Consider the following 13,671-nt stretch of genomic DNA (forward strand, 5'->3'; position numbering starts at 1 on the left):
TGGGGAATCTAGGACTAGGGGACATAACCTACAGATTAGAGCCAGGACTTTCAGGAGTGAAGTTAGGAAACACTTCTACACGCAAAGGATGGTAGAAGTTTGGAACTCTCTTCCACAAACAATAGCTGATGCTGGGTCAATTGTTAATTTTAAATCTGTGATTGATAGTTTACTGTTAACCAAAGGTATTGGGGATATGGGGCAAACACTGGTATATGGAGTTAGGTGACAGATCAGCCATGATCTCATTGAATGGAACCGGCTCAAAGGGCTAAATGGCCTACTATGTTCCTTGACATTACATTCAAAAAAATATTCTGCAGATAATGTACTGAGATCCTATAGATCCCTGTTGGGCCACAGAATCCTAACTGGGAATCTGGATGTTGTGGGCATTTTATGAACATAAGAAATAGGAGCAGGGGTAGACCATACGGCCCCTCGAGCCTGCTCCGCCATTCAATACGATCATGGCTGACCCGATCATGGACTTAAGTCCACTTCCCTGCCCGCTCCCCATAACCCCTTATTCCCTTCTCGGTTAAGAAACTATCTCTGTCTTAAATTTATTCAATGACCAAGCTTCCACAGCTCTGAGGCAGCGAATTCCACAGATTTACAACCCTCTGAGAAGAAATTCCTCATCTCAGTTTTAAAGGGACAGCCCTTTATTCTAAGATTATGCCCCCTAGTTCTCGTTCCCCCTATCAGTGGAAACATCCTCTCTGCATCCACCTTGTCAAGCCCCTTCATAATCTTACACATATTGATAAGATCACCTCTCATTCTTCTAAATTCCAATGAATAGAGACCCAATCTTCTCAACCTTTCCTCATAAGTCAACCCCCTCATCTCTGAAATCAATGTAGTGAACCTTCTCTGTACTGCCTCCAAAGCAAGTATATCCGTTCTTAAATATGTACTCCAGGTGTGGCCTCACCAATACCCTGTATAACTGTAGCAAGACTTGCCTGCTTTTATACTCCAGCCCCTTTGCAATAAAGACCAAGATTCCATCGGCCTTCCTGATCACTTGCTGTACCCACATACTAACCTTTTGTGTTTCATGCACCAGGACCCCCAGGTCCCGCTGTACTGCAGTACTTTACAATTTTTCTCCATTTAAATAATAACTTTGATTTTTTCTATCAAAAGTGCATAACCTCATACTTTTCAACATTATACTCCAGCTGCCAAATTTTTGCTCACCCATTTATCCTTTTAATGCAGGGGAACCTATTCAATTGCTGCCCCTTTCTCTGGGAACCTTGGATATAAGTGGAACTTGGGAACATAAAGGAGGGATGGATTAAACAATAAAGGGACAACCCATGGACACTTTTTTACAAAATACAACTGTTGCAAGAGTAAAGGATTGTTCTTCTGTGCACCTTAAAACCTAGGTATAAATAAATCTTAAACTGAGTGGGTGGGGCATGGTCTGGAGCATTTGGAAGTAACTGTGCAGAGGGCTGGGCAAGAGTAAGGACTCTGTTCTAAAAACAAGGCTGCAGTCCCCTCTTACTGGTGGCATTCTTAAATGTGAAGGTGCCAGTGAGCAGTATAGTTTAATATGGCATGTAAATTGAGACTGGTGGCAGACATGCCAGACTGGGACTTGAGGATTGTGCATGAAATCTTACTGGCTAAAGGAATAAGATGAGCCCATTCTTGTTTTATCACCACTAATATGGGTTTGAGAGCAGAAAAAGCTATACTACATTTGGTTTTGATCTGCCTAAAAATTCCCTGTGGAATAATATTCAGGGAACCATAATTAGGTATTCAGTAGTCTTGCAGATGGTTAATCTTAACTAATTACCCTGTAGGGCCTAGTTGCCTTTGTAATGATGCAATCTTTGATAGACCTGGAACTGTTTCCTTTGAATTCATGATTATGTTGAGTCCAGTGGCATCATTTGCACTCAGTATTTTAAGTCCATATGGGATTAAATAGATCTGTCCAAGTATAATTTTTTTTAAACCATCAAATTAGCTGATAGCAATTAGCATATGGCATGAGAAGATTATGCAGCTGGAATAGGGTGGTATAAGAGTAGAAAATAAATTTGGTTTGTTATAAATTTTTACTAGTAAAATAAGTAAGAAAGAAACCAAAACCAAATGGGTCTCACGTGCCGTTGGACTAATTTGAAACATATAAATTAAGATTTGGAATTTCAAATGACCTCTGCAAGAATACAACTATGACATTAAAAATGTTCATGCTGGATTATTTTCTACTGCTACTTTTACAAGCAGTTGTAGGCAGTATATTTCTTCCAAGGTGGAGAATTTAGAGGAAATTAGGGAGTGAGGGTGGTGACCTTTGTGGAGTGTATAGTACTTTTTCATGTTGGGTGGAGACTGAGTTAACAATAAGCAACCACTTGTGTGAGAAAACCATGGAAACTAGAGATCCAGAGCCTATCCACACGAGGATTCAACTAAAACTAGGAAGTATCAGTCCAAAACGAAACAGATTAAAGCAACTGAGTCCCTTAAGGAAAATAGAACAGGTATGCAGTCTGAAGTAATGATTAATTTCTTAAGGCTTCAGACATTGGTGCAATAAAACATTCAGTTGTACTGGAGCTATCCCACTGCTTTTTAAAATTTAAGATATTAAGTACTGCAGGCTGAATCCTTTAACCCATAGCGTAAGATTTTTTTCTTATTTGTCAGTATTTGTGTTACTTGTTATTACATCAAAATATTAATCATGCTAATTACACTTATTTGAAGTTGTTAGATGTGCACACACACTCATTCTGGACATATTGTTATACATCTGTATATTCAGCATTTTTGTTGTTGAAAATCACCAACTACATGTGCTGAAAGCCTGTGAAAGAAATATGATCAAAGACAAAATTCAGATCATCTAGATTATTATAGACATTACTGAGACCCAGCTACTCAGCAACAGTATTAACTTATTGTGATCACAAAACTTAGAAATCATTTAATTATCTTTCAAAATAGCTCATTATTACCAAACTTTTAACAGAACTCATTTGTCTTTTTAAATTGGGAATGATCTGATAAATCCAAAATGGCCAGTCGGATTTCAATTCCTATTATGACTAGAATAAAACCATTGTTGTTCATTTTATTAAGTGATTTCTTACCATCAAAAGCTTGGGTTTTCCAACATCATTTTGAATCAACAATAGTACTTGAATTTAATTTTGGTCATGACAATAAATTTGAAACTGCTGACTCTATTTTCACCAAATTCACTGCCTCCATTATAATATTGTGTATCATTTAAAACTACCAATGATCTGAAACAGAAATGAATTGCATTTTGTTATACTAGCGAATTACTCAATTGTTCATTACCAAATTTTCTAAAGTCTTTTGTTGGGATCTTACATCCTCGGCCATGAGATGCCACTGGGTAAAACTGTTTTTGCAATTAGCTACACCTTATCTTTGAGAATAAGGCAACACTACTGGCATCAACTGGTTTTGCATCCTGTGCATTTGTTTAGTATGTACTGAATTCCCAGTCTGCTGTTACTCCATGACTGTTTTATACATCTCCATATCATACATTTTTATACACGTATTCACAAATTTCCCAGTATTGCTCATTGTAAGTCTGATGATGAGTGTTGTACACTTTGACATATAATGTGTTATTCTGTTGCTACGGTGGAGTTATGTTTAAGTAGTAGTGTCTTTAAAGTTACAAAGTCTAATTGCTGTAAGTAAACACCGCCTGAGCTCAGTTAGGAGCTTAAGCTGCTGTTTGATAAGGCAAATGTGGAGGCTATAGATAGGTCAGAAAAACTCCATGAAATGACTGCCTTAATTTTTCTTTATACATTTGACACTTGCACCTCAGGACTTGGCCAATGCTGGTAAAGCTATATTTATTCATCGTCATCATTGGCAGTCCTCGAGGAAGACTTGCTTCCACTCCTAAAATGAGTTATTTGGTGGTTGAACTGTCCAATACGAGAGCCAGACCCGGTTACAAGTGGGACGTATATTCATTGAAGGGAGGGTGGGACTTGTTTGCCGCACGCTCCTTCTGCTGCCTGCGCTTGATCTTTTCATGCTATCGATGTCGAGACTCGAAGAGCTCAACGCCCTCCCAGCTGCACTTTCTCCACTTAGGGTGGTCTTCGGCCAGCGTCTCCCAGGTGTCAATAGTGATGTCACACTTTACCAGGGAGGCTTTGAGGGTGTCCTAGTAACGTTTCTGCTGCCCACCTTTGGCTCGTTTGCCATGAAGGAGCTCCGCCTAGAGCATCTGCTTAGGGAGTCTCGTGTCTGGCATGCAAACTATGTGGCTTGCCTAGCGAAGCTGATTGAGTGTGGTCAGTGCTTCAATACTGGGTATGTTAGCCTGGACGAGGACACTGATGTTGGTACGCCTGTCCTCCCAAGGAATTTGCAAGAATATTTATTACCCATTCCTGGTTGCCTTGAGATTGTGATGGTGGAACTGCTCCTTGAACTGTTGAGACTCAGTATCTACCCCGACCCCACCCCCACCATCAGTGTACTGAACTGTTAGTCCTTGTGCTGATGGTGCTCCCATGTTAGATAGAGGATTCCAGGATTTTAACTCAGCCACAATGAAGAAACAGCAAAATATGCATTTTCCATCCAAATTTCTTATTCCTCCAGTCCCTTAAAAGACCAAAAATCTATCTATCTCAGCCTTGAATATACTCAATGATCCAGCATTCACTGCTCTTAGGGTTGTGAATCTTTGGATTTCTCCACCCCAAAGTGAAGAAATTTCTCCACATCTTAAATGGTCTGAAGTGCTCTAGTTCTGGACTCTCCAGCCAGGGGAAACAACCTCTCAACATCTACCCCTGCCTCAGCTCATCCGCTGCTGAAACCCTCATCCATGCCTTTGTTACCTCTAGATTTAACTACTCCAACGCACTCCTGGCTGGCCTCCCACATTCTACCCTACATAAACTTGGTCATTCAAAACTCGGCAGTCACGTCCTAACTCACATCACCCATGCTCGCCAACCTACATTGGCTCCAGGTTAAGCAACGCCTCGATTTCAAAATTCTCATCCTGGTTACAAATCCCTCCATGGCCTCGCCCCTCCCTATCTCTGTAATCTCCTTCAGCCTCACAACCACACCCCACCCCTGCCAGCAGATGTCTGCGCTCCTCAAATTCTGTCCTCTTGAGTGTCCCCGATTATAACTGCTCAACAATCAGACGCCTTGCCTTCAGCTACCTAGGCCCCAAGCTCTGGAACCCCCTCCCTAATTCTCTCCGCCTCTCTACCACTTTCCTTCTTTAAGACACTCCTTAAAACTTATCTCTTTGACTAAGCTTTTGATCATCTGCCGTAATTTCTTATGTGGTTCAGTCAAATTTATTTGTTTTGTCTTAAAACACTCCTGTGAAGCACCTTGGGACGTTGTACTACATTGAAGGCATGATATAAATATAACGTAAGCCAAAATTTTTCATTGTATCCATAATTATAATAGGAACATAATTTCTGCAGCAATAATTTAGTTTGATACTTACTTCAGGCCAATCTGCAAACAGGATAGTGTAGGACATAGTATTTACCCTATTGGTAGACTCAGTCACTTGGATTTTATCGTGCTAACTTTGAGAACAGCAATAAAGTACATTATAAGGTGAATGAAGAAATACATTGGAGTGCAGTTTACTCCCATTTCTGTATCAAGGCAAAGGAGTAGACTGTGATCAAATTTCCATAAGCATTGGAGAGATTTGCAGCCCAAAGTGCATAACATCCCCTCATCAGTTCAATTGTAGGTTTTGAAAATACACATACATCGTTACACATATGCATAATGTTCCTCGTCATTGTTCTAAATGCAAACTACCATCAGCACCAATGTTCCCTGTAATTTTTTTTGGGTGTGCGGTTTTAGCCAGTTAAGCCAGCAAGTGGCCTGGCGGGGCCTTCAGAGCACTGCGCGGCCACGCAGCTGAACAGGAACATTAGTCAGCATTATAAATCCAATTTGCAAACTACAGTTTATTTCAGATACCAATAGTTACAATGCAACTACATCCATTGTTACAACCAGTTATTGAAGAACATGCATTTCTATAGCACCTTTCACGACCTCCAAAAGCAGTTTACACCCAATGAAGTACTTTTCAGGTATCGTCACTCTTGTAATGTAGGAAACATGGCAGCCAATTTGCACACAGCAAGCTCCCACAAACAGCAATGCCATATTCTACACTGAAGTGTCAGCTCAAGTTTTGTGCTCAAGTTGCTGGAATGGGACTTGAACCTTCTGACTCAAGAGGCAAGAATGCAACTACTAAGCTAAGACTGACACTTTCACTAAAAATTCTGCAGAACGTGGGCATACTCCAAGAAAGCCAAGTGCTAGTTATTGTAAAGTTATTTTTAAATAATTAATTCAAAAAACTGTTGATCAAGCTCAACCCATTTGTTTTTAAAACGAAAGCTGTAGGCATATTAGAATAACCACAGGTTTGTTGGTGTTACACATATATGCAACACATTTAAGAACCAGGAAAAACTCATCAGGACTATTGTGCTTCAGGTTTACTATAAAATAACTTCAGAATCGGAGATGAAGAGAAGTTTAATATATGAACTCACTTCCAATGCAAACCCAGCATTTGGAAAATTGGCTGATTTCACTTCTAATGTTAAGCTTATTTTCCCATTCATTGCTGAAGGAGGCAACTTATATTCAACTTGCAACAGCAACACCCCACAACCTTACAGGAATGTCATGCTTCATGTGTGAGCCAAGATAAACAATAACAGACTGTTGACTTTTTTTGTGAGTGGGGGGGGGGAGGAAAGAGAAAGAAATAAAAGAGTCAATCCCAACTTTCCCTACTCAATATCTAGTTTCCAGCAGTAAACACTGGATAGCAATCAGCAAATGATCTTTCTATACTAATTTCCCTCTTTGGCATGGGGCTAGAGGTCAGTTATAATATTCCCCACCAATCAGTAGCTTTATACCACAAAAACCACCACACCAACTGCATAACCAAAAAAATAATTTTAGAATCTAAATGTTATATTAAAACTGAATGGCAAGCCCCATTTCAATAATTTCATGGAATTTTAGTTGTAGTAATAGTTTAATATAATTAAGGTGCAGCAATTAGCTGAAAAATGTGATACTAATTTTAAACAGTTAATTTTGACCATCTTACTTTGGATTAAGAGTAATGTTAGTTCCATCAGCGAAATTAACTTGCAAAGATGGATGCCACTCAAGTGTTGTATACAGATTAAATAGTCGTGTCTTTTCACTTCCACTGGATGAAGGATTTCGCTAAAATATATCACCGACCAAGTATTCACTTCTATATTTCCTCAATTACAAGAGCATCCTACATGTTCCATAACCTAGAACAAGACACGAGAATAGTTTATTTGATTTGCTACTTACCACCTTAAAATAACTTTTCCGATCGGAGATTGATTTCATGGAATTATATTTCATGTACAAATCCAACATTGTAATTATTTGAAGAAAATAGATAAAGCATGTTTGTGTTTTCAGTGTTGTGTCCAACATCATTTTGTTTGAGCATTAATGGCTGTGTTTACTCAACATTTCAACTCAGAATAAATATGAGCTCAAGGATGAAGGTGGCTACCAGCAGTTGCAGTGCTCTGACAGATAGAAGATTTTGTTCATTAGCTTTCATTCAGTGTGAGGAGTATTTTGTTTTATTTTAAATTAACACATTTGTTTAAAAAAAAATCTCAAGGAGTCAATTCATCAGAAAAACTCAGCAAAATAAAATTCCGGTTTATTGGACAACAAACTGTTTCACACATACAACAGGCCACAATGGACAGTATTTCAGACAAAAAACCTTGATCTTTGGCCTTTCCACCTCATACAAACCAACTACTTATAGTACAGCTAAAGTACATAGTTATTGGAATGCTCAAAATTAATTTTGTTTTTACAGGTTACCTTTAAGAATGTGGCCAAGACATGGTCAAACCACCAGTAAAGTCTGTTTTACAGAAGAACTTCAAAGCCCTGTTTGGTCACCAGAGATCACTGTTTAAATTGGCTGACCTCTAACCATATGTACAAAAATATAAAATGTAAATAAAAATACAAACAAATTCTCCTTTAGGATTTTAAGAAAGAAGTAGGGCCATGAAGTCTTAGTAATTTTGTTTTAAAAATTCTGCAGTTGACTTGCACTGGTGTACACTCTACTTAGTGATGATGACCAAGTTTTTCCAACAGAAAAAATGAGGGAAAATGTGGATGAAAATACAGTTTATTCATCATCTGTTTTCTGCTTCTTCTTTGCAACATCATCCTATGGGAGTTGAAAAACATGAATGAATAAGGATTGTTCTCTCATCTCATCACAATTTAAATACAAAACACTGACTTGACTCTTTTGCTTTAGCCATTGCAGCTAAATACTAATTGAAAGCAAGTTTTGTAATCTTACCATTAGCTTCACTACTTTTAAAAGTAGCATTCCAACATAAATATGAACACAGTGCAGGTAGTATTGTAGTCTTTACAGATCAGCCCCAATTATACCCAAACCAAAAGAAGCCAACTTATTTTCCACTTTTGCCTTTGTTACTAACTTAATTCAAAAATTATAGAAACCTCTTAAATGAATCACAATAAGAACTACATACCTCGTCATCTTCAGCCACCCGTTTCTCTGCAGCTCCCTCACATTCATCATCATCACCCTCCTCATCTAGAGAGAGAAGGCATCCTTTTAACTGAAGTTAGCATACACCAAACAAAGCTGCAAAGGAAACACCCTCTCTTCATGTTCACTATGTTCACAATGCCAGGCTTGAAGGCAGTTAGTTAGTTACCTATTTCCATCCCAAGTGCATGAATAAAACCCTCATGTTACAATCCATGCACATGAATATAAAGATTAAACAAGATATTGAGCCCCCTTGATTCACAGTACCTACTGCTCCACTCCTAAAAAGTGAGAATAGTACACAGTGAAACAAACAGCTGAAGCTGACACATATAGTGAAACAAACAACTGAAGTTGCCCTTGTGTAACACCATTGGCCAGTCAAGGTACTACACTAAGTGAAGAATTTGGAAACATCTCTTGCCATTCCTCAAATAGCCAGCAGTGTCACTGTAGAGAATAGTAACTGATTATTAACATTAGAGTAACAAAATGGGAACAAAAATTAAACACATACAAAATGAAGTGCAAATCAGCAGTGTTGATAGGAGGACTCAAAAAATGTTACAAATTATGCATGCTGCTATACAATCAATCACGATTATTACAGGATGTGTAACTAGACTGGAAAAGGTGCAACTGGGGTAAACTTTCTTACAGCTTGTTAAGACCACTTCAGTTTAGTCTCATCAGAGAATCCTAAAAAACATCAGGACTCAATCATAATGATGCTTAAGACTTTACTTCACAAACTCACTATGCCTATATTAACTACAAACAGACAACTAGCTATTTGCTACTAACCTTTTACCCAGGTCATTTAAAAAGTAGATGCAGTATTTTTCTCCATTGACTTCCAAAATTGTGTCATATTAATCTGTAATACACTGGAAAAGGCAAGTTACCTTCTTCATCCTCTTCCTCCTCCTCATCTTCACCGACATCTTCACTTTCTTCATCTTCTACCTCATCTGCATTCTCTTCAACTTCTTGTTCTCCATTTTCTTCATTCCCCTAATCAAAATGAATACAGTCATATCAAAATTGTTCACATTTATTTTTCTAGCAGAAAGCTCCACAACATATAGTTTAGCAACTTACAGCATTTCCATTGGCTGGTGCGTCACCTTTGCCGTTTTCAGGCTCTACCTCTTGAGTTTTCTTCAAATCCTTAAGAGAGAAGCAAACTTCCTTAAGAAACCATAAAAAGGTACGTTTTTTTAAAAATAAATAAAAAAACTTTACGCTTCATTACACGGTGTTGTCTTGAAGTTTGAGACTCCTCAGATTTCTAATTATACCGTGTACACTAGTTACAAGTAATAGACCTCATCCGCCAGTTCGGGATTGAAAAACAATCCTGTCGGTCAACATGTCTAACTAAATGGACGTCAAAATGTGACTCGTGTGCCAGTATTTATTTATTGGCTGGTCCAACAATCGGCACCGCCCAATCCAGTGGTATCGCGAGGTGTCACCGCCCGTCCCGCTTAAATCTAGGCTGATTAGAGCCACGGGCATGGTAGTCTCATAGCATAGCGCTGCGTTACTGTTTAATAACCCCAACAGGGGGGGGGGGGGGGGGAGGGGGTGGTGGAAAGGACTACAAACTCTCAGCGTGCTCCGCATGCATCACCTACACGCGTAAACTGCCAGAAATAGCACACATCCACCTTTCTTTAAACGTTTTTTCTCCGCCATCTCAACAGATTCGCCTCGAACGTCTATTACGAGTCGCTCAAGCGCAACAGAGCCACAAATGAGTTCGCTTTTCAGGCACGTTAAGAGTTGTATTCGGGATCGCCGAATTGGAAATACATTGTCTGCATCCATTTACAGAAGACAACAACGCGTTTAAAAGTAGGCTTCAATTATCCATCTAAACAAAGATGGAAATGTTACCCCATCCAATAAAAATGACGCTTTTGAAAGTGGGTTTCGTATATACCAAATTCTTTTTACTCCATAAAAGGCAACTTCGAAAAACATTTTTCCCGATTAGAAAGATTACTAAATATTTCGCCACCTTTCACTTCGCGATCTGATCACTCCTGACTCAACTTTATTAAATTGTTTCCTAATCTTTATCTGCTAATCCGTTTATCGCTGTCATCATCCCCGAGGGCCACCTTTTCACGATCCGATATTCTCCCGCCCCTTTCTTTTCTCCCCGAAAGATCAATCATGGGATCAAAGTGATTTGTCCTCCAGCATTTAAGGAGCAGGCATGTAATCGGCTCAATGACACACAAAATTATACAAGATCCAAAAATAAAGGCAGCCAAGGTCAGTCACTCCTAAATCAGTCGATCGGTTAACTATCGCCTGCCTCCCCGATAACGCGATGTAAGCGGCTTCACAAACGGAAGTCAACCTCCGGCTCCCACGCTCCAAACCGACTATTTTCATCAGACAAATGTCAAGTACAAAGAGTCAAAAATTCCTCGCCCCGCTTAACCCGTTACCTATTGTGCGGCCAAACCTTCGCAAACCGGGTTCAGCAGAATAAACTAGACACACTCGGGTCTTTTTGGGGGGAGGGGGGGGGAGAAAGAAATATTTTTTTTCATAATCACATTTGAAACCTCAAGGCTCAGCCCAATTCCTTAATTAACTAGAAGGACATCATCAGCACGGTACAACATCCCTCCCCCTTTCAAAAATGGATCCGTACATTAGGTCTTCATTTGAGGAAAGCCACAAGGACCGAATCGGATCGATGTATTTACTCACCACCATCGCGAAAACTACGAGAAACATTAAAAAGTCAGCAAATGCGCATCTGATCTTACGTAAACGTTATCTGAAGTAACTATTTATCCAAGTCAGATAAAGAACAAAAAAAAAGCTGGGTTCTTGCTCCGATCCATTAATGCTGATCAAGTGGATGCGCCGCTAATGAAGTCAAGAGCACTGATGCCGAGATCAGATCGCGGGCTCTCCACAACATCTAAAACACAAGCAGCAACAATGTACAACTTCAACTGCGGTGTGTCAACAGAGCGCTCGCACTACTTGAAAGGGCAAGGTGGACAGTGGCGGGAAATAAGGTCATTTAACAGAAACCTAAACACAAACAAGATAAGCTGGATGTGAAATGCGCGCTGGGAGCCGAGCTGCACTCGCGAACTGCGTCCCCTTTGATATTGCTACAATGCGATTCAACTGTATCCCGACAGATAGAGACAGATAAGCGCTTAAAAACAGCTAGCGGCCAGAAGAACCTGTGCGTTTAATAAAAAAGGCGCGATCGACCTTTGTAGAATGATTTATCACGATATTCATAGAACGAGGGAGACAACCCAGCAACGCACTCGATGTAGAAACAATAAAGACTGGCTCCCAAACCAAAGTGAACCAACTCTCCACCAACAGCTTATGAAACTCGACTTTCATCGCTCAACATTCACACTAACCCCCGAGTTGCTTTCCCATTCCGAGACGAAATGCAGAAGTTTCTGTGTAACAACATTTCGCCTTCAAAAGAAAAGCAGGGCTTTTCATACAAGCGCCGTCCAGTTAAACCAAACGCGAACTTTCACAAGTATCTGGCACATTCAGCACTTCTTAAGACTTCACAATGCATTTTTTTTAAATACACTTCCATTTAAGTTTTTTCTTCTTTCAAAAGTGGGTTTGGATTTCTGACATCGCATCTCAAGCATGCCGGCTTAGCACAAAGAGCCCGTGCTGGTTCCTTTCAAAATGTATCAACATGACGTTTGTTGCATTTTGTTACTTTTACCTCTCCGTCGAACTAAATGTTTAATCAAAAGGAGCGCACGGTTACCTTCGGGGCTCGCTCGACACTTTTTTCTGCTTTGATCTCTGACATGTTGTCTGTGACGATCGCGGGCTTGAAAGGTAAAAGGAGTTTTAAAAGCGGAGGCTGTTGCTGGCGCTGTTGCACGGACTGCGCTGAGCTGAGCCGCTCCGAGCTGCTGCTGCTGCTCTGCTGGCGGGACTGCAAACAATGCAAATATGGCTCGATCCGAGAATGAAGGGCTCGCCGCCGCGGCTCGCGCATTTACACACAGCTCGCGTCACGGCTCCCGGTTTAAAGTCACGTGACTCCTACCCTGTCCTGCCATTGGATGAGCGGTCATAAGCTCGTGCTTTGGTTGGTCATTATTAAACACACAGACGATTCCAATTATGAAACTTTGTTTCTATCATCCATAAAGGAAATGGCTATGTATAAAAAGATAAAGACGAATAAAAATATGAAATTCATTTAATCCTCCTTTGTTTGGCTTCGGACGGGTGGTATTGTTTCCATACGCCTCCATTTGGGTGTCGGCACGTTGTGATTCGTTGATTATTCAAAGTAGGCGTACTCATTGGAGGCCCCGCCTTCTCTCCGCGCTGATTGGTTTAATTATGTCATTGCTTATTAATTAAACACTTATTTGACGTAACCAGCTTGTGATTGGAGGTGACGATGTCCATCATGTTGCGTCATGGGTTTTGGCAGATTCGTGGTGATTCGCAACACACGGACAACCTTGTGGTTCTTGGAGGGATTGTTGCTTATTTACTTTCAGCGCTGCACTCGTAGGTTGGATGCAAGGATCAGATGGAAATACACTGCTGAAAGCAGCATTGCTTTCCAACAGTCGTCACTCCGTTGAGGGGCCAGATATAATTGTTTTTGAGATACTCAGTTAATCCAATGAATGTGCTCCAATTCTCAGGGGAGCAATTGTCTTGCAAATCATAAGTGCCTGGAGCAAGGCGATCGACACCCATTATAGTGGATATCAATTTTTCTCTAGCTTCGACTTCCAAGTATTTATTAAACTATACATCTGAGCAACAGAATACTGAAGATGTCTAATTTAATTGTTAAGAGCTTCTCCTTTTAGAAATATTCTTTACATCTATAAATGTAACTTTAAAGCATTGAAGGTGCCGAAGTACAATAATGTTCATAGATGTTCAAGCTAAGCTTCTCTTCACTACTCTCTTAAACCTATTTCCACTGCACCCTCACC

General features: G+C 40.0%; 1 protein-coding gene across 1 annotated transcript; it reads right to left on the reverse strand.

Annotated features, from left to right (window-relative positions):
- Window positions 1–7,751: 7,751 nt before the first annotated feature.
- Window positions 7,752–12,719, reverse strand: ptmaa (prothymosin alpha a). The gene is made up of 5 exons (XM_070883493.1): window positions 12,468–12,719; window positions 9,779–9,847; window positions 9,583–9,691; window positions 8,655–8,719; window positions 7,752–8,317 (listed from the first exon to the last, which is right to left on the reverse strand). The coding sequence occupies exons 1-5, from the start codon at window positions 12,702–12,704 to the stop codon at window positions 8,276–8,278; spliced, it is 522 nt and encodes a 173-aa protein (XP_070739594.1). The 5' UTR covers window positions 12,705–12,719; the 3' UTR covers window positions 7,752–8,275.
- Window positions 12,720–13,671: the final 952 nt, after the last annotated feature.

This window comes from Pristiophorus japonicus, chromosome 6 (genome assembly GCF_044704955.1).
Source record: "Pristiophorus japonicus isolate sPriJap1 chromosome 6, sPriJap1.hap1, whole genome shotgun sequence".
NCBI lineage: Eukaryota > Metazoa > Chordata > Chondrichthyes > Pristiophoridae > Pristiophorus > Pristiophorus japonicus.